This window comes from Mobula birostris, chromosome 11 (assembly GCF_030028105.1).
Source record: "Mobula birostris isolate sMobBir1 chromosome 11, sMobBir1.hap1, whole genome shotgun sequence".
NCBI classification, from domain to species: Eukaryota; Metazoa; Chordata; class Chondrichthyes; order Myliobatiformes; family Myliobatidae; genus Mobula; species Mobula birostris.
This window is the reverse complement of record NC_092380.1, coordinates 114,367,920-114,390,210: the sequence shown is the minus strand read 5'-3', so window position 1 is coordinate 114,390,210 and position 22,291 is coordinate 114,367,920. Positions and strand designations below refer to the sequence as shown.

At 43.1% G+C, this 22,291-nt stretch overlaps 1 protein-coding gene across 1 annotated transcript in view; it reads left to right on the top strand.

Moving 5' to 3' along the window:
• ctr9 (CTR9 homolog, Paf1/RNA polymerase II complex component) overlaps positions 1 to 22,291 on the top strand; it is a 103,898-nt gene that overhangs the window by 16,019 nt on the left and 65,588 nt on the right. Inside the window, exons 5-10 of the mRNA XM_072272909.1 lie at positions 3,460 to 3,549; positions 6,410 to 6,558; positions 9,513 to 9,620; positions 14,685 to 14,792; positions 18,059 to 18,295; positions 18,405 to 18,494. Coding sequence (XP_072129010.1) covers positions 3,460 to 3,549; positions 6,410 to 6,558; positions 9,513 to 9,620; positions 14,685 to 14,792; positions 18,059 to 18,295; positions 18,405 to 18,494 — 782 coding nt within the window. The remainder of the gene's footprint in view (positions 1 to 3,459; positions 3,550 to 6,409; positions 6,559 to 9,512; positions 9,621 to 14,684; positions 14,793 to 18,058; positions 18,296 to 18,404; positions 18,495 to 22,291) is intronic.

The window sequence follows — 22,291 nt, the reverse complement described above, 5'->3', positions numbered from 1 at the left end:
AAACAGAATGTGTTTTGTAGATCTTTTGTGTAGATTTCATAAGCGTTTGTATTTTCTTTTGTATTTGACTCAAAAACAGCCAATAAATACAACCTGTCTTCCGTGTATTTGTTTTTCCGAAGTTGGCACCCTCTGTATAAGCCGACCCCCTCATTTTAGGGCCAAATTCTCAGCTTATACACTGGAATTTAGGGTAGATCACTACCAATACTACTGCAGTACTGTAAAACTGTGCATTAGTTCCTAATGGTTGTAGAGGACGAATTCATTCACTGCATGTTCTTTTGATTGTGAATGAACAAAATCAGCTATGACAACTAGACAGAAAATGGACTGTCATCATATAATGCTCCAACGACTGCACCCTCCAAATCTTCATTTTCATTGTAACATACAAGGTGATTGTTGATACCTTCAAACTCTCAGTAGTTTCTAACTTGTTCAAGTAGTGAAATAATTTCATTTTTACTCCTGGCTGTTTCTAGCATCTGAATGCTTGAAACCGCGGTGAGCAAAATGGTTCTGCATTGTCTTATTACCTATTCCTCGCAACAATTTATGACAAAAATCACTGCTTTTTGAAAACAAACGTATGCAACTGATGCTATTTAAAAACTATTTGCTCAAAGCAGTGTTATGTCTAATGGCCATGGCATGGGATCCAAGGGGACATTGCTTTGTGAATCCAGAACTGGCATGCCCACAGGAGGCAAAGAGTGGTTGTAGACGGGTCATATTCTGCATGGAGGTTGGTCACCAGTTGTGTGCCTCAGGGATCTGTTCTGGGACCCCTTCTCTTTGTGATTTTTATAAATGACCTGGATGAAGAAGTGGAGGGATGGGTTAGTAAATTTGCTGATTGATACAAAGGTTGGGGGTGTTGGGGATAGTGTGGAGAGCTGTCAAAGGTTACAGCGGGACATTGGTAGGATGCAAAACTGGGCTGAGAAGTGGCAGATGGAGTTCAACCCAGATAAGTGTGAGGTGGTTCATTTTGGTAGGTCAAATATGATGGCAGAATATAGTATTTATGGTAAGACTCTTGGTAATGTGGAGGATCAGAGGAATCTTGGGGTCCGAGTTCATAGGACACTCAAAGCTGCTGTGCAGGTTGACTGTATGGTTAAGAAAGCACACGGTGCATTGGCCTTCAACCGTGGAATTGAATTTAGGAGCCGAGAGGTAATGTTACAGCTTTATAGGACCTTGCTCAGACCCCACTTGGAGTACTGTGCTCAGTTCTGGTTGCCTCACTACAGGAAGGATGTGGAAACCATAGAAAGGATGCTGAGGAGATTTACAAGGATGTTGCCTGGATTGGGGAGCATGCCTCATGAGAGTAGGTTCAGTGAAATCAGCCTTTTTTCCTTGGAGCGACGGAGGATAAGTGTTGACCTGATAGAGGTGTAACCTGATAGAGGTGTATAAGATGATGAGAGGCATTGATCGTGTGGATAGTCAGAGGCTTTTTCCCAGGGCTGGAATGGCTAACACGAGAGGGCATAATTTTAAGGTGCTTGGAAGAAGGTACAGAGGGTGGTGAGTGCATGGAATGGAGTGACGGTGGTGGAGGCGGATCCAATAGGGTCTTTTAAGAGACTCCTGGACAGGTACATGGAACTCAGAAAAATAGAGGGCTATGGATAACCCTGGGTAATTTCTAAGGTAAGGTCTTCTTGAGGGACCATGTTTTAAAGATGTCCACAATGTTGGGATGGGTTGTGCCTGTTTCAGAGCTGGCTGAGTCGGCAATCTCTTGCAAGCATGTCCGGTGGCCTCTCCATTCCAGAATACTTCCCACAGGACACCTGTAGAAGTCTTTGGTGACATACCAAACCAACCACTTGAATGGTAAGCGTAAATCCCACATTTCCAGTAATCTGAGCTCAAACTGCAATGAACGTGCTTCTCTATCCTTTAGTATTGGTGTCCCAAACTCAGTGACTTGTCATCACTGTGGTGTTTGAAGAGGGTGGCATATTTGCATGTATCAGGCTCTGAAACTTTGCAACCAACTGTCTACTGTATGGATTGTTGAGAGCTACATGTTGGTCAGAACCTGGAGGAGACCTGCCCATTCCGCTTCAACGAGTCTTTTACATCTGCCAGAGCAAGATTAAGGATCAACTTTATTCGCCATAAACATTACGAATCATATGTTAGGAATTTGCTGTGGTGTGTTGATCAGAGTATGACAGGCAACAAAAAGCAATAATGTACAACAATTAAAATGAATCAGCGCCGACCACCTGCCTGTTGTTTACTAATGAAATTCCTTGGCAGCCAGTGAGGGAGCTTGTGTGGCCTATTGCTGGCCTGGAGGGTCGGCCTCTGCATTTGATTGGTGTCTCTCTTCTTTCAATGATGTCGGAGGATGCGTGACCGCAATGATTTTTGCTGCCCACTTCTTTGACTTGGACACATGCAAGTCCTGCAGTGATGGTACTGAGCTTTTCTACTGACTCTACAGTTCACTGTAGTTTTGCTCTATGGTGAGAGCAGGCATACATGCCTCATTTTATCGCCTCCTTGGAAAGGTACTCCTGTAGGAGTGCAGCACTCCCTTGGTACTGGTATTGGGAAGTAAATCTGGATTTTCTGTTCTGGAGCAGAGCTTGAACCTTCAATCTTATGTCTCCAGAATCAGAAGGCAAACATTGAAACTAGTGTATTGAAACCAGGAAATGGTGCCATTGTGATGTAGGATGCAACAGATTCGATATTTATCTTACAAAGATAAGTGACCATTGAAAGTTCAAAGTAAACTTATTACCAAAGTACATTTATGTCACCATATACAACCCTAAGACTCATTTTCTTGCGGGCATTCACAATAAATACAAGAAACATAATGGAATCAATGAAAGACCTTATCTAACAGGACAGACAAACAACCAATATGCAAAAGGCAACAAACTCTGCAAATGCTTAAAGAATTAAAAAACACGTTCACTGTTGGGGTGAGTGATGTCATTCCCTGTGTTTCAGGAGCCTGATGGTTAAGGGGTGATAACTGTTCCTGAACCTGGTGATGGTGGACTGTTTCGTACCTCTAGCCCATGGTTTAAAAAAATACAGGTTATGAATGATCACAGGACTGAATTACCATGAGTTCAGTGGCTAGATCACTGGATCTTGGACCAAGTCACAGTTTGAACACTGCCAGTTAAAATAGCCACATCCAATTAGGAGGGAACGTCGACTCAAACCATGAGAGGCCTGCGTTGGGCATTTTCATGCCTTACAAGGCGCAGATTGGAAGTCTGTGTGGGGCACCACTCCTCACACAGACACTAGAGCAATGTGTGATTAAGTGCCTTGCTCAAGGACACAAACACGCTGCCACAGCTGAGTTTTGAACTAGTGACCTTCAGGTCACCAGACGAACGCCTTAACCACTTGGCCAGGTGCCCAACACAAATTAACACCTAACCAATTGCCCTTTTCCCCACTCTACAGGTAAAGCTTGTATCTCCTTCAACAAAAAAGATTACCGTGGTGCTCTGGCCTATTATAAGAAAGCTCTTCGGACCAATCCTGGATGTCCAGGTAAGGAATGGTTCACTAGTCATAGCTATCACCACTTGCAACTGATTCCTCTTAGAGGCTCTACAACAAGTCGTAAGAACTGCCCAACTCATCACCAGCACTACAATCAAGGATGTATGAGAATAAGGTTTAATATCACTGGTGTATGTTGTGAAATGTGTTGTTTTGTGGCACTAGTAGGTTGCAATACATAATAAAGACTATACATTGTAATAAACTATACATAGTTAATTAATTGAGTACAAGAAAAGAGGAGAAAAAAAAATGAGGTAGTGTTCATGAGTTCATTGTCCATTCAGAAATCTGGCAGAGGGAATGAAGTTGTTTCTGAAACGCTGAGTGTGTGTCTTTAGGCTGCTGTACCACCTCCCTGATGGTAGCAATGAGAAGAGGCTGTGTCCTGAGTGTCAGAGAGATCATTAATGATAGATGCTGCCAATTTGAGGCATCACCTTTTGAAGATATCCTGTGGAGGCTAGTGCCCGCGATGTTACTAGCAGAGTTTACAACTTCCTGCAACTTTTTCTGATCCTGTGCAGTGACCCCTCCGTACCAGATGGTGATGCAACCAGTTAGAATGCTCTCTATGTGATATATATAGAAATTTGCGAGTGCTTTTCGTGTCATATCAATTCTCCTCAAGCTCCTAATGAAATATAGCTGTAGTTGTGCTTTCTTTGTCATTGTATCGATATGTTGGGCCCAGGATAGACCCTCAGACATGTTGACACCCAGGAACTTGGAACCGCCCATACTTTACACTTCTGATCCCTCGACAAGAATGTGTATGTGTTCCCTTGCCTTTGCCTTCCTAAAGTCCACAGTCAATTTCTTGGTCGTACAGATGGTGAGTGCAAGGTTGTTGCTGTGATATCACTCAGCCAGTCGATCTGCCTTGCTCCTGTATGTCTCCTCACCACTGTCTGAAATTCTACCAACAATAGTTAAGTCATTGGCAAATTTATAGATGGCATTTGAGCTGTGCCTAGCCACACAATTAACCAACAGCTCACTGTTTCGATGTTACAATCTGCTTTGTTGATCTGAGGACCAGCAGACTCTCACTCTCCATCGAGAGAGAGAGAGAAAGAGGTCACTGGAGCGCAGCGGTCTTCTTTTAACAGCAGCATCAGCAAGGAATTGTCGGCGCCCCACAGGCACACAGCTTCCAGGGCGCACCTGGAGATAATTGAAACACTAGGCGAGTCTGACAGCGAGAACCCACAACCCATGAAGAACCATAGTTTGAGCTGTAGCTGTAGATCATGGACTCCAACTGGACCCCAGCCCCCTCAGAAAGAAAAAAAGAGACACGTGTAATGGAAATGACATTGAGCAATCTTGATTTTGCCCTATGAATACACCACCAATGATAGAACAGAGATTTGTATTGTAATTTATTAAGAGGTTATGCTTTGTTTGGATCTGCTATTAATAATCCTTCATGCTAAACCTCTGATCTAGACAACCGCTTCATGTGTCACTGTACCACTTCATACTAGCATTAAGTGTCCATGTGTTAGACGATAAGACACAGGAGCAAAATTAGGCCGTTTGGTCCATCGAGTTTGCTCTCCTATTCTATCATGTCTGAGTTATTATCATTCTCAACCTCATTCTCCTGGCTTCTCTCTGTAACCTTTGATGCCCTTACTAATTAAGAACCTATCAACATCCTCTTTAAATACCCAATGAATTGGCCTCCACGGCTATCAGTGCCAATGAATTCCACAGATTCACCACCCTTTAGTGAAAGAAATTTCTCCTCATCCCTGTTCTAAGTGGATGTTCCTCTATACTGAGGCAGTGCCTTCTGGTCTCAGTGACTACCATATGCAGCAGCGACAGTTGCATATAATTCTCCGTTATGCAAAATGAAAGTTTGTGTAATTGTAAAACTGAGAGAAAGTTGGATAGGTACATGGATGAGAAGGGTATGGAAGACTATGGTCCAGATGGGACTAGGCAGAATAACAATTAGCCACATACTGGATGGACCACAGGACTTGTTTCTGTGCTGTTGTGCTCTTTGACTCTCTTTCTCCTGCAGTATTGCAAGCCTAGAAGTAATCTCCCTCCAGTGATTCCCAGTTCCCAGAACAGGAGAGGGCCTGAAAGGCAAAGGAAGCAGATCCTTGGAAATGAGAGAGGGATTGTTAAGAAAGCAGAATTGGGAAACAAATTTCCATGTAGGTAGCAGGGTAACAAGTTCTTGATGAAAGCAGTACAAAATGGCAGGGAAGCAGGATTCTAGAGATGGTGGTAGTGTCTCAGCAGGGCTACCATGAGAGACACTACTACCTCCAGAGCCCATTAACCTCCACTTTAAATATACCCAATAACCTGTACTGTGGCAACAAATTCCACAGATTCATCACTTCTGGCTAAAGAAATTCCGCCTCATCTCTGTTCTAAATGGATGTCCCTCTATTCTGAGGCTGTGCCCTCTGGTCCTACTATTGGAAACTTTCTCTCCATGTCCTCTATGTAGGCCTTTCAGTATTTGATCCTATAGGTTTCAATGAGATTCCCCACCCTTCATTCCACCAAGTAGAGTTTACAGTTTCAGAGCCACGGTTGAACGAGGTGGAGAGAGAAGGAAGAATGGAAGGGGGAGTTGGTCAGATGTTAATATTTTAATTGGCTATGCTATTGGTGCTACTTAAATAATGAACTGTTCGTTCTGTTTGTTATTGGAAAGATATGTGCATTAATTTCTGATGAATAGTAATGGAAATATTCCTTCCCAATTTTTTTCTCTCTCAATATTCCTCTGGGGGTGCAGGGATTGATTAAAAATGAGCTGGTATTTGTTGTGATAAACTTGTCAGATGATGACTCCTGCTTCTTGTTTTCACAGCCGAGGTGCGGCTGGGCATGGGCCATTGCTTTGTGAAGCTGAGTAAGCTGGAGAAGGCTCGACTAGCATTTGGACGGGCTCTCGATCTCAACCCTAAATGTGTAGGAGCACTTGTGGGTCTTGCAGTCCTGGAACTGAATAATAAGGAGGTGAGTTACCTGTGCCGTCAACCAAAAAATCTCAATCACTAACAAGATAGCTCCTTTGAGATGTTGCTGCCCAGGAATTTAAAACTTCTCACCCTTCCCATTGCTGACACTTCAGTGAGGATTGGTGTGTGTTCTCCTGACTTCCCCTTCCTGAAGTCCACAATCAGTTCCTTCCTTGCTCTTGCTGGTGCTATGTGCAAGATTGTAAGTGTGGCAACACTCAACCAGCTTAACTGTTTCGTTCCTATACGCTACTTCATTGCCATCTGAAACTCTGCCAACAATGGTGGTGTCATCAGCGAATTTATAGATGGTGTTTGAGCTTTGCCTAGCCACACGGTTTAAAGTGTAGAGAGAATGGAGCAATTGGCTAAGGACTCATCCTTGATGCACACACCAGTGCGGCAGTATTGATTATCAGTGAAGAGTATTTGTTACTCGTGCTCATGCCCTGAGGTAACCATGGTGAGCTATTTTTAATTTTCTTTTTAGAGATGCAGCGCAGAACAGGTCATTCTGCCCTTTGAGCCACACCGCCCCAAACCCAAATTTAACGCAAACTAATCACAGGACAACTTACAGTAACCAATTAACCTACCAACTGGTACGTCCTTGGACTGTGGAAAGAAACTGGAGCATCCGTAGAAAACCCACACACTCAGGGAGAATGTACAAACTCCCTCCAGAGGATGCCAAGATTGAACGTTGAACTTCAACTCCCAGAGAGTTAATAGTATTGCTACCATGGTGCCCCTGTCATGAATTGCTGTGTCCCTGGAGGCTTTGGGTTAGGGAGTTCCTTGATTTATAACCTATTGGTTTATAACTTAACCAGACAGAGATTGTTAAAGATAAAGATTAGCTTTAATTGTCACATGTACATTAAAACATACAATGAAATGTGTCATTTGTACTAAGGATGTGCTGGGGCAGCATGCAGGTATCACCACACTTTTGCCACCAACATAGCATGCCCACATCTTAGTAGCCTTAACTCATGTGCCTTTGGAATGTGGGAGGAAACCTGAGCACCGGAGGAAACCCACGCGGTCACAGGGAGAACGTACAATCTCCTAGTAGATAGCGGAGAAAATTGAAACCCAGTTGGTGCTGTAAACTGCACTAACCACTGCAGTACTGTGCCACCCTTTTAAGGTTGGACAGATTACAATTTAAAGTCCCTACTGGCAAAGAAGAAACTGCAGTAACAGGATGTGACTTACAGAGGAACCTGCAAGGGGCAATGTTCTTAGGCACCTGCTACCCTCGTCTGTCTGAGCAGAAGTGCGCAATTCCTTAGAGGGGAAACCCAGGTTAACAATCAGGAATACTTCTAAAGGCCTCTGACACAATCACAGATGTCCCAGACTTCCCAATCATCACTCATTCCAGCAGCACCTTGACACCCTGTGGAATATTGAGCAATTGAACTTGCTGCTGATTAGATCCTCGTCATGTTCAGTAACTCCATTCATATTAATAGAGAGAGGAAAAGATTACCTTGGCAGATAAAGGAGAATCCACAGAGATTCTGTAAGTACGTAAAGAGCAAAAGAGTAACTAGGGAACTAATACATAAGTCCCTGTAAGTATCATTGTGATCTTTGGGCCACCACAGTAGCATGATGCTGTTACAGCTCGGGGCATTGGAGTTCAATTCCCTCTGCTGTGTGAAAGGGATTTGTACCTTCTCCCCATGACTGCTTAGGTTTCTTCCGAGTGTTCTGGTTTTTTCCACAGTCCAAAGACGTACCAGTTAGTAACTTAATTGTTCATTGTAAGTTGTCCTGTGATTGGGCTAATTTTAAATCAGTGGATTGCTGAGCGGTGCGGCTCATTGGGCTGGAAGGGCCTGTTCCTCACTGTATGAATCAACCAGTAAGTAAACAAATATGTGTGGAACCACAAGAAGTAGGTGAAGATTTAAATAAACACTTTTCTTCACGTTTCAGACAGTATTGCAGTTCACGGTGGTAGGAAGAACTGTACCAATAGAGTTGTTACTATTGAAGTGTTCCCTTAAACTATGGGCCAGTTTCTTCCAGGTGGACTCATTAAAATCTCTAACTAATTTACGGAAGTTCAGGGGAGGTTATCTCAGTCAGTATTTATTCCTCATTCTGTCCTGTCAAAATAAAATCTAGTTGTTGTAACAATTCTGTTTGTGGAAGCTTTCTATCATACTTTCTATAATTAATGTAATGTGCATTGAATTATCTGGATGCCATGGAAATGCTTAATTAATGTAATGTGCATTGAATTATCTGGATGCCATGGAAATACTTGTGTAAATTTATGACTTCTGCATGGAATCTGTCCCCCTGTCTTCCTATTAGTTCAATGGCTTCTCTGTCAAGGTGGTTTTGTTGTGGGCTGAATTACCAGGAAGCAAGGTTTGGAGAATCAGCTGAGCATGTTGTGGAGTGAGCAGACAGAGAGCTGGCAGAGTGGACAGTTTATTTCCTGGAGTGTAGGAGAATAAGGAGAGATTTGATAGAGGTGTACAAAATACAAAGTTATAAGGGCTATAGATAGGGTAAATGCAAGCAGACATTTTCCACTGAGGTTGGGTGTGACTAGAGGTCCTAGGTTAAGGATGAAAGGTGAAATGTTTAAGGGGAGTGTGAGGGAGAAATTTCTTCGCTGAGAGTGGTGAGAGTAGGGAGGTGATAGGTGGAAAGATAGATGCAGGTTCGATGGGACTAGGCACATTAATAGTTTGGCATGTGCTAGATGGGCTGAATAGCCTGTTTCTATGCTGTAGTGTTCTATGACTTTGGCTTCTTCCATTTCTCAAAAATTGTTGTGTGCCTGCATATTCAATTGCACAAGTTTGGAGTTTGGTTCACTTGTGTAAGAGTTGGTTACAAACGCTGTGGACTTTGTTTCGTGCTACTGCTTTATTGTATGTTGAATAAGCTGCAAACTTATCAAATCTTTTCCTGTTTCTCTAGGCAGATTCCATTAAAAACGGTGTGCAACTCCTTTCAAGAGCTTACACAATCGATCCCAGCAACCCAATGGTATTAAATCACCTGGCCAATCACTTCTTCTTCAAAAAGGTATGACACCTGCAGTAGCGAATTCACTTTTACAGGGCTGATATTATAATGTGAGTAAGGACCCATTCAATTCATTATTGAGGTACAGTTGGCCCTCCATATCCGCGGGTTCCACATCCGCGGATTCAACTAACCATGGATCAAAAATATACGGGAAAAAAAATTCCAGGAAGTTCCAAAAAGCAAAACTTGAATTTGCCGTGTGCCGAGCACTACGTTTAATCCACGCGAATGAAGTGATGTGTAGGCATACCCTGCTGTAGCCTCCCACCATTTCACAGATCCTCAGTCTCTCTCCAGCACTCGTTGTTTGAGCACTGTTCGCCTCGCGTCTTGTTCATTGGCTACTTGTGTTGTGTGCACCCTTTGTTTCTGTGAAAAAATGGCTCCTAAAAAGAATATAAGTGGTCAAAGCAGTTCCTCAAAGGCTATGAGGGAGCATAAAGTGCTATCTCTTGCTGAGAAAATAAAAATCTTGGATCTTTTGAAAAGTGACATGTGGTTTGCCAAAGTGGGCCGTAAGGTTGGTAAGAACAAATTGAGCATTCGCACAATCAAGCAGAAAGAAGCTGAAGTGGAAGTGTTAGTGCTACCCCTACAATGGCAAAAATGGTCTCTCTGGTTCATGATAAAGTGCTTGCAAAGACTGAGAAAGCATTGAGTGTGTGGCTAGAGGACATGTCACAGAAGTATATCCCTGTTGATGGCAAAATTATGTGTGAAAAAGCACTTAACCTTTATGAGCACTACTCTGAGGGGGTTGAGGAGAGCGAGAGGAAGGAGCTTAAGGCTAGTAAGGGATATCTGGCTAGCTTTGTAAAGCTCTAAAGCCTCAAGAACAAAGATCACGGGAGAATCAGCATCGGCTGATGCCGAGGCAGTATCAGCGTGCCCAGAAGAGCTCAAGAAACTCATAGAAGAGAAAGGCTACCTTCCAGAGCAAGTTTTCAGTTGTGCCGAAACGGGCTTGTTCTGGAAGAAGATGCCCAATCGTACCTACATCCATAAGAGTGCCAAGCAAGCCCCGGGATTCAAGACCTGGAAAGATCGCATAGAAGAGCATAGAGAAACCTTTACCAACAAAGAACTCGAAGATCTGCTGAAATCCTCTGCAGAAGATGATGATGATGCAGAAGACTTAGAGGAGGCAGAGCCATCAATTTGGACACTTGAAAAATTTGTAGTAGTTTTTCAGCAGGCGCAAGTGTTAAAGGATATGATCCTTGAGTACGATCCATCAATGGAACGAAGCCTCCATGTCACCCGAGGGATAATAACATGCCTACAACCACTGCAAGATTTGTTTGATGATGCAAAGAAAAAGAAGAAACAGCTTCTTATAACAATGTTTGTAAGTAAAGCATCTGCAATTGTGAAGCCTCAACCTTCAACGCTTGAAGATCCTCGGCCCTCAACCTCCACAGATCCTGACATACATTAGTGTTATTGAGCCTCCTTCAAAGCGTCATTATTCCCTAAACAATACAGTATAACAACTATTTTACATAGCATTTACATTGTATTAGGTATTATAAGTAATCTAGAGATGACAAAGTATACGGGAGGCTGTGCATAGGTTATATGCAAATACTATGCCATTTTATATAAGGGACCTGAGCATCTGTGGATTTTGGTATCCATGGGGGGGGGTCCTGGAACCAATCCCCCGCGGATACCGAGGGACGACTGTATTCAGATTCCAGCAGCAAAGTCTGTGAGTTTGAAAATGAAGAAGGCTTATCTGATTAAAAGTGTTGGAAATCCACTCTATCTGCAAAAAGCAGAATAATGCAGTGGCTACCTTTTTAATTCCTATCCCCACTGCCATTCCAACATGTCAATTCATGGCATTCTTTTCTGTCGTGATGAGATCACTCTTAGGTTAGGGAGCAACACCACATATTCCATCTAGGTAGCCTCCAATCTGACGGCATGAGCATTGATTTCTCCAACTTCAGATAATCTTTCCCCATCCCCCTTCCCTCTTATCCATTTCCCACCACTGGCCTCTTATCTCTTCTCCTCTCCTATCAGATTCCTTCTTCTCCACCGCTTTGCCTTTTCCACCTATCACCTCCTAGCTTCTACTCAGAATCAGAATCAAGTTTATTGTCACTGGCGTGTGTCGTGAAATTTCCTAACTTAGCAGCAACAGTTCAATGCAATACATAATGTAGAAGGAAAAAAAAGTGGAAAAAAAAGTAAAAAATAAGTAAATCAATTATAGTATATGTATATTGAATAGGTTAAAAACTTTGCAAAAACAAATAATATCTATTTTAAAAGTGAGGTAGTGTTCATGGGTTCAATGTCCATTTAGGAATCAGATGGCAGAAGGGAAGAAGCTGTTCCTGAATTGCTGAGTGTGTGCCTTCAGACTTTTTTATCTCTTACCTGATGGTAAGAATGAGAAAAGGGTGCTGGGGGTCCTTAATAATGAACTCTGCATTTCTGTGACACCACTCCTTGAAGATGTCTTGGGTACTTTGTAGGCTAGTACCCTAGATGGAGCCGACTAAATTTACAACCCTTTGTGGCTTATTTCGGTCCTGTGCAGTAGCTACCCCCTCCTCCCTCCGCCCCCCCCCCATACCAGATAGATCACTGTCAGAATGCTCTCCACAGTATACTTATAGAAACTTGTTGTGTTTTTTTTGTTGACCTACCAAATCTCTTCAAACTCCTAGTAGTCGTATTGTTGCTGTCTTGCCTTCTTTATACCTGCATCGATATGTTGGGACCAGGTTAAGTCCTCAGAGATCTTGACACCCAGGAACTTGAAGCTGCTCACTGATCCCTCTATGAGGATTGGTATGTGTTCTTTCGTCTTACCCTTCCTCTTACTGACAAGGTTGTTACTGTGACACCTCTCCACTAGTTGAAATATCTTGCTCCTGTATGCCCGCTCATCACCATCTGAGATTCTACCAACAATAGTTGTATCGTCAGCAAATTTATGGATGGTATTTGAGCTATGCCTAGCCACACAGTCATGCGTATAGAGAAAGTAGAGCAGTGGGCTAAGTACACACCCCTGAGGTGCACCAGTGTTGATCATCAGAGAGGAGGAGATATTATCACCAATCTGCACAGATTGTGGTCTTTTGTTTAGGAAGTGGAGGATCCAATTACAAAAGGAGGTACAGAGGCCCAGGTTCTGTAACTTATCGATCAGGATTGTGGGAATGATGGTGTTAAATGCTGAGCTACAGTTGATGAACAGCATCCTGACAGAGGTGTTGTATAGTCCAGGTGGTCAAAGGCTGTGTAAAGAGCCATTGAGATTGCGTCTGCTGACTCATCCCACCCTCCCTGTACCTTTTTATTCTGTCTTCCCTCTTCCTTTCCAGTCCCAATGAAGGGTCTCAGCCTGAAAGGTGGACTGTTTATTAATTTCCATGGATACTGCCTGACCTCCTGAGTTCCTGCAGCTTTTTGTGTGTGTGGCTTTGGATTTCCAGCATCTGCAGAATCTCTAGTGTTAGCTTTCGAAATCTTTCATGTTGTCATAATTGTTCCTGATGTTAATAAATGAAGCAACTGCTCTTATGTAATTGGACAGTGAACCCATGAACACTTCCTCAGTATTTTGTTTCCTCTCTTTTTGCACTGGTTAATTAATTTTCTTTTTTTACATATGCTTATTGTCATTTATAGTTTTTTTAATTTTATATATATATAAAAAATCTCTCAGAGATGCTCTTCCACTGTTGTTATGTGTGGTTATTTGAGTTACTGCTGCCTTCCTGTCTGTTTAAACCTGTCTGGCCTTCCTCCTCTGACTTCTCACATAAACAAGGTGTTTTTGTCCACGGAACTGCTGCTTACTGGATGATTTTGTTTATCGCACCATTCTCTATAAACTTTAGGGACTGTTGTGTGTGAAAATCCCAGGAGATCAGTTTTTGAAATGTTCAGACCACCCCATTTGGCACCAACAATCATTCCATCCAGCTGAACCTCTTGACCATGTCTGCATGTATTGAGTTGCTGTCGCATGATTGGCTGATTCCATATTCACATTAACGAGCAGGCGTACCTAATAAAGTGACCACTGAGTGTACATCATGATATTTGTTGTTTTGTGGCAGCAGTACACAGCAATACAGAAAAAAAATTACTACAAGTTGTGATAAGAAAGATACTAAACGTGAACATAAAAAGCGAAATAATGAGGTAATGTTCTTGGCTTCATGGACCATTCAGAAATCTGATGACGGTGTGGGAGAAGGGAGAGTGAAAGTCTTCCTTATCACTGGAAATTGAAGTGAAAGGTGCATCTTAAACTATCGTTTGTCAGTTCCATCCTTGATCCTACAGTTCCAAGTGTAAAGTCAAGACCAAATTAAACTTCAAATCCACCTTCCTCTAATTAACAGATGTCTCAAATTTCTGGCCCCAACATACTCTGGGATTTTAACTGATATTTGAAAATTATCTTTTCATCTCTCGAGTTTTTTCATTCGTTATGTGCCATGGTTGGCGAGGTAGAAATAATTCTCTACCAAAGGAGGTGTAAGGCATGCCATCAGTCTGCCAGCCTGCAGGTCATCCTTAGGCAAGGTGTAGCTCCTGCTTAGTCCCACGATCAGGGTGATGTGAAGCCATGGCAGCAGGTGGTGGATGGTCATATGAGCAGCTGGTGCACATCACAAGTCCTGGTTATGCAACCACTGACACCAGGCAGACAGTCACTGGAGTATTGATTATGGCTTAGGTCACCTGTTTTGTAAAGACACTCTCCAGAAGAAGGCAATAGCAAATCACCTCTGTAGAAAAGTTTGCCAAGAAAGACCGTAGTCACCCACATATTTCTCAAGTAGCGCACACAAAATGCTTTTGGAATTCAGCAGGTCAGGCATCATCTGTGTAGGGGAATAAACAGTCGATGTTTCATGCCAAGACCCTTCATCAGGATTCATCTTTCCTTTACCCCTTCTGAGATCTGGTCCATGTGAAAATAAATAATTCCTGCGGTTTTATTAGTGTCTTGAAAGCAATTTTTATTTTGACAGAGCGATGCTGTGGAGTTTGGTTGTTTTACAAATTCTCGTTCATTTTCAGGATTATAGCAAAGTACAGCATCTGGCTCTCCATGCTTTTCATAATACTGAGGTGGAGGCTATGCAAGCTGAGAGTTGCTACCAGTTAGCCAGGTCCTTCCATGTGCAGGTGAGTTACTGCAAACTTTTCAGTCAACATTCAAGGTCAAGATTGCTTAATGTTATTTCCAGTACACAAGTGTAAAAGAGAATGAAATAATTATTACTCCCGATCCGAAGCTGCACAAAAACTGCAATAAAATAAAGAACAGAAAAATAAGAAAAAATATATGTAAATATATAAGATAGCTTATATACATAGATTGATTGAATGTCCATAAAGGGATGCTAGTCTGTACATAAGATAACTGACAAAAAATAATAAAGTAATGGGTGGAGGTGTTGATCAGCCTTACTGCTTGGCGAAAGTAACTGTTTTTGGGTCTGGTGTCCTGGCGTGGATGCTACGTAACCTCTGCCCTAATGGGAGTGTCTTCTGTTATAAAGCCCTCAAAGGAGCAAGTCATCTTTAGTGGCTGGGATATGAATGAATAGAAGCAGTTACATCGTGGTTAACCTCTGCTTCAACATACAACACTGTAGAAGGCCATTCAGACTCCAGGGGGAGCAATCTATTGGTCTTATTTCCCTGTACCCTTGCAATTTACTTCTAATGCAAGTGATGCATTTCACTGTATGTATTGATTAATTTATTGAGATACATTGCAGAACAGGCCTTTTGGCCTTCGAGCTGTGCTGCCCAGCAACCCACCTATTTAACCCTAACCTAACCACAGGATAATTTGCAATGACCAATTAACCTACTAACTGGTATGTATTTGGACTGCGGGAGCAAACTGGAGAAAACCCATGTGCACACAGGAAGGAACATACAAACTTATTTACAGAGGACGCTGGAATTGAATTCAAACGCACTAAGCTAGAATAGTGTCATGCTAACTGCTACGCTGCCAAGGCATACGTGTGATAAATACATCTGAATCTTTGACATGCGCATCATCTTTCCTTCGCAATTTTTCCCACTAAGGGACAATTTTGATCAACCCACTATCCACTTTGTTCAAGCACCTCTTTATATCTTTTCTACTTTCATCAGATGTTGTCCTGAACTTTTCTTCTCCAAGACACCAGTCACAGCTTCTCCAATCTATAGTTGTAACTACAGTACCTCATCTCTGGACCTGTTCCAGGAGCTCCAAATGCTTCTTATGATGAAACAATCAGAAATGAACATAATTCTTCAATTAAGGCAGCTGTACTGTATAAAGATGGAGCAAGACTTCCCTGCTTTTATGATCCAAACCTATCATGTCAATGTCAATGGCCTTTGTTGGTTGGGGTTGACCACGGATGTTGCGTCCCAGCTGTCGAAGTCGAGATGCAATCCAGGGTAGAATGATATGGAGAGCAAGCTGTTGTCCATGCAGCTGATGTATCCGAAGGAACAGCAGAGACTGATACAGTTGGGCACCAGCAGTATCGCAGGAGATGCCAGTCAGCGTTGAACTCAAAGTAAGACTGCCTTTGGGACTCCTGCTCCGGGTTTTTCCTCAGGGTCTACTCCTAAAGCCTTCGCCATGAGTGGAGATATCTGCAAGGTAGTGGTGGTTTGAGATGAGAGTGTTCCTTCTTGATGAGCTGCCAGCCACGGCTGACGAGCCCCATCTGTTAGAAGCGACTGGTTTTAAGGTGCCAGTAACCAGGTTTAGTAGCTAAGCCACACGTGAAGGTCAGGAGCAGGACTTGGTTGTCAGAGACTACTTGAGATGTATGCTGTTGGGAGCATTAATAGGTAGTGGGAGCTTATCCCCACCACCACACCCCACTCTCAGCTATGACAACCTTAAGGAACCTATTATGTGAAGGCACAGAACGTGCATGCCTTATTAACAACACTCTCAACCTGGAAAGGGAAAAAACAGATTGCAGGATACAGTGTTACAGAGAAAGTGCAGAGCAGAGAGGCACAGAGTGCAAGGGCCATGGCAACGTAGACTGAGAGATCAAGAATTTCTGTGCATCATATAAGAGGTCTATTCACTAGTCTAAATGACAACAAGGTCGAAGTTGTCCTTGAGCTTGTTGGTACGTGTTCTCGAGCTTTTGTATCTTCTGCTCAATGAGAGCAGGAAGAAGAAAGAATGAACAGGGATAGAGGGATTCTTGAACGTGTTTGTTGCTTTCCTGGGGCAATGGCAGTAGACAGAGTGAATGGGGGAGAGAGTTTACATTATAAACTGGGCAGTATATGCCATACCATCGCAACATGCCATCTCATAACCATTAACTTTTCTACTAAATGTGCCTTTTCTGGATTACGGTACTGCAATCCACTGCCTGTAATTTCCCTTTGGGAGTTAGTGGTGAACTGGCTGCGTGGCTGTGGGCACATTTTCAAGGACTATGCAGTTCTGTGTGTGATTTCTTTAATTTTTATTGTTCACATTATTTCTTCTTTTTAACACCTTGACTGTTTCATGGTCTTTGTTGTGTGGTGTTTTTCGTGGATTGTATTGTGTTTCTTTGTTTTGCAATCACAAGGTTGTATATTGTATATATACTTTGATAATAAATGTAATTTGAACTTTTGAATGTCCTCTAAGTGGATATCTGCCTAATTACATTGTCTAAGTGGACATCTCTTGTTTGAGTATAGAACGTATGCAACTGTGAGTTAGTATTCCAGGACCAAGAGTCCTGTAATGAATTTGCACTCTGTGGAGTACCAGTGTTTTTATCGTGTACCCGTAAGACCATAAGACATAAGAGTAGAATTGGCCATTTGGCCCATAAAGACTGTTCCACCATTCCATCATGGCAGACTTATTATCCCTCTCGACATCATTATCCTGCCTTTCCCTGGTCATCTTTGACGCTCTGACAAATCAAGAACCTATCAACGACCACTTTAAATATGCTCAATGACTTGGACTCCACTGCTGTCTGTGGCAATGAATTCCATAGATTCACTCTAGCTAAAAAAAAAAATTCCATCTCATCTCTGTTTTAAATGGGTGTTCCTCTATTCTGAGACTGTGCCCTCTGGTCCTAGACTCCCCCACTATTGGAAACTTCATCTCCACATCCACTCGTTATGTAGTCCTTTCAATATTCAATATGTTTCAATTAGGTCCCCCTCTCATTTTACTAAACTCCAGTAAGTGCAAGCCCAGAGCCATCAAACACTTTTCAAACATTAACCCTTTCATTCCTGGGATCATTCTCATGAACCTCCTCTGGATGCTCACCAGTGCCAGCACATCTTTTGGATAAGGGGCTCAAAGCTGTTCACAATACTCCAAGTGCAGTCTGCTAACATAATCTTGTCTTCCAGCCATCACTAACCCTACAGATGTCCTTGTTCTTGTTCCACAGGGTGATTATGATCAGGCTTTCCAGTACTATTACCAAGCTACACAGTTTGCTTCCACTACCTTTGTTCTGCCTTTCTTCGGCCTCGGGCAAATGTACATTTATCGAGGGGACAAGGAGAATGCTGCACAGTGCTTTGAGAAAGTTCTCAAGGCCTACCCCAACAATTACGAAACTATGAAGATTCTAGGTTCACTCTACGCCACCTCAGAGGAGCAGGAGAAGAGGGAAGTTGCAAAGGTACAAAGCTTTGGATTTATACTTTCCCATTGTAACAGTAAGCTTACTTTCGTATGTGTTAACATGGCTTCAAATGCCTTTCTCTAAAGTATTCCCAATTTTTTTCAAGGGTCATCTGAAGAAAGTGACTGAACAGTACCCAGACGATGTGGAGGCCTGGATTGAACTGGCTCAGATCCTTGAACAGTCAGATATTCAGGTATGGGTATAGTCCTGTAGTAAACACAGAGAGTGCTCAGCAGGTGAGATATCACCTCGTACAAGGAAATCAGATTCAGCATCAGGTTTAATATGGCTGGCATATGTCATGAAATTTGTTGCTTTGCAGTAACATTACTTTGCAATTGCATAATAAAATAACTATAAATTATGATTTAAAATGTGTGTATATATATTATACGCGCACACTCGCAGATCAACATACTTACTGTAATTTAGTTATTTTATAATGTAATTTATAGTTCTATTTATATATTTTAAGTAGTGGGAAAAGAGAGAAATAAAATAGTGAGATAGTGTACAGAGGCAGGGAAAATGAGGCAGGGGAGGTCAGATCATAAAGGAAGTTCCTTAAAAAGTAGGAATTTTAGTATTGCAGGGCAAAAGAGGAGTATGAAAGGAGTGTGGAGTGGCCATCGCACAGTATCAGACAAGGCTGCAAAGGGTTGTAGACTCAGCCAGCTCCATCATGGGCACCAGCGCCCGCCATTGAGGACATCTTTAAAAAGCAATGCCATAAAGCCATCATTAAGAAACCCCTCCATCCATGACATGCGCTCTTCCCATTACTACCATCAAGGAGAAGGTACAAGAGCCAGAATATACAGTCTCAGTGATCTAGGAACAGCTTCAAGTTCAAGCTGAAGTTTATTGTCATCAGACCGTACATGCATATAATCAAACGAAACAACGTTCTTCCAGACCACAGTACACCCACAAAACACATACTTCACACAGCACATAACACAAAATATTTCTACAAATAACTTAATAAAATATAATTCAAAATGCATGCAGTGCACAGTACAGGTAAGTAATAAACAGTAAACAGCTTGCTGTCCAAGTGATGAGATCACAGTGGTGGCAGAGTATTCATCAGTTTTATAGCCTGAGGCAAGGAGCTGTTACCCAGTCTGGCAATCCTAGTCCTGATGCTCCTGTACCTCCTTCCTAACATTACTGGGTGAAAGACTTTGGGATGTGGGTTGGGGATCCTCAACAATGCCTCTGGCCCTTTGTGTATAACACCCCTGGTAAATGTCACAAATAGGGAGACCCCGGTGATCCTCTTGGCTGTTTTTAGTATCCTTTCAGGCCTTTCAACTTCCATACCACACAATGATGCCGCCAGAAGAGGACGCCCTCTTTTTGTGCTCCTGTAGAAAGTTGGTAGAATAGGACAAGGAACCTTACACACGTCAGTCTCCTCCGAAAGTGTAGAATGCTGCTGTGCAGAGATGAAGAAATAATGTGGGTCCAGGTTAGATTATGTGCACACCAAGGAACTTTGTGTTATAGTACCATAAGATATAGGAGCAGAATTAGGCCATTTGGCCCATTGAGTCTGCTGCACCCTTTCATCACGGCTAATCCATTTTACCTGTCAGGCCCAATCTCCCGCCTGCTCCATGAATCCCTTCATACCCTGACTAATCAAGAATCTATCAACCTCTGCCTTAAATATACCCAAAAACTTGGCCTCCACAGCCATCTGTGGCAACAAATTCCACAGAATCACCACTCTCTGGCTAAAGAAATTTCTCCTTATTTCAGTTTTAAAGGGCACACCTCTATTCTGAGGCTTTGTCCTCTGGTCTTAGTCTCCCCCACCATAGGAAGCAGCCACTCTATTAAGCCCTTACACCATTCAATACTTTTCAATGAGGTCACCCCTCATTCTTCTGAACCCAGTGAGTACAGGCCCAGAGCCATCAAATGCTCTTCACATGACAAGCCTTACAATCCCAGAATCATTTTCCTGAACCCATTTGACAAGGATCTAGTGCCTTCCCGGCGTATATGACAAATAAGCTCTTCTCCAGCTTCCAGCTGGGTACAGGCATCGGTTATAACCGACGTTTATAATTGGGGCTCGTACCAGGCTGGAAGCCTGAGAAGAATTTATTCCTCCTTTGAATCCTCTCCAATGTCCTTTCTTAGATAAGGGGCCCAAAACTGCACTCCCTCCATGGCAGAGCCATTGATGTGCAATAGAAAGTGGATAACCTGTGCCTTCCTGGTCCACAGTCATCTCTTTTGTCCATGCTGAGATTCAGATTGTTGTTCTTGCACCATTTGACAAAACTGTCTACCTGCATTCTGTATGCTGACTCATCATTATTGCTGATAAGGCCAGCCACTGTTGTGTCACCAGCGAAGTTGATGGTGCGGTTTGAACTGAATCTGGCAAGACCATAGTAAGCCAGCAGTGTGAATAGCAGTGCATGATGGAGCTTGAGGTGTTGCTGCCAACTTGGACTGAATGGGGTTTTTCTGTAAAGTCCAACATCCAGTTACAGAGAAGGGCGTTGAGTCGCAATGAGGACAGATTGCCCACTGGCCTCCGAGGGATGATGGTGTTATCTGCCAAGCAGATGTCAATGAACATCATCCTGGCATATGAGGCATCGCTTTCTAGGTGGGACAGGATGGAGTGGACGGCAAAGGCTGTAGTACCATCAATGAACCAGTTTAAGCAGTAGGCGAATTGGAAAGGGTACAATTTGGGCCGGCTGGTGACGCAACAACATCGGTGCTGGACCCGGGAGTGGAGGTTCCCGGGTTCAAAAGGCCCCCAAGCACGCTTTCCGTTGGTGTCAGGTTGAGTGTTGAGACTGCAACTGAGCCTCATAAAACAGAGGGAAAATGCTGCGAAGGTGTCTGGCGGGTGGCGCGCCACACAGTCTCTCTCTCTCTCGCTCTGTACCTTGGAAAAAGCCATGAAAAATCCATCATCACAGACGCACACGCACAGACTCGCACGCAGGCACATGCCAGAAAGAAAGGAAAGGGTCCAATGTAGCTGGAAGGTGGGATTTTATATGATCCATTACCAGCTGCTTAAAGCATTTCATGATTGTTGAAGTCAGTGCCTTACACGAGTCCATGTCTGAGTGGGACAACAGGTTCCCAGCCTCTGCTGAGACTGTGCAGTGCTCAGATCCCAGAATAGAGAGAGGAAAGATCCTTCTCACTTCATTAATCCCTGACCTAATGAGCCCCAGGTTCCTGAACTTACATAGAACAGTACAGCATTTGTACAATGTTGTGCAAACTAACCAAATACCTAGCTAAACTAAGCCCTTCTGATGCACAAGTTTGTTGTTGTCTGACTGTACATATATACAACCAAACGAAACAATAACACGAGGAATTCTGCAGATGCTGGAATTTCAAGCAACACACATGAAAGTTGCTGGTGAACGCAGCAGGCCAGGCAGCATCTTTAGGAAGAGGTACAGCCGATGTTTCGGGCCAAGATTTTTCGTCAGGACTAACTGAAGGAAGAGCTAGGAAGAGATTTGAAAATGGGAGGGGGAGATCCAAAATGATAGGAGAAGACAGGAGGGAGAGAGATGGAGCCAAGAGCTGGACAGGTGATTGGCAAAAGGGATATGAGAGGGTCATGGGACAGGAGGCCCAGGGAGAAGGAAAAGGGGGAGGGAGAACCCAGAGGATGGGCAAGGGGTATAGTCAGAGGGACAGAGGGAGAAAAAGGAGAGAGAGAGAAAGAATATGTGTATATAAATAAATAACGGATGGGGTACGAGGGAGAGGTGGGGCATTAGTGTAAGTTAGAGAAGTCGATGTTCATGCCATCAGGTTGGAGGCTACCCAGAGGGAATATAAGGTGTTGTTCCTCCAACCTGAGTGTGGCTTCATCTTTACAGTAGAGGAGGCCATGGATAGACATGTCAGAATGGGAATGGGATATGGAATTAAAATGTGCGGCCACTGGGAGATCCTGCTTTCTCTGGCGGACGGAGCGTAGGAGAA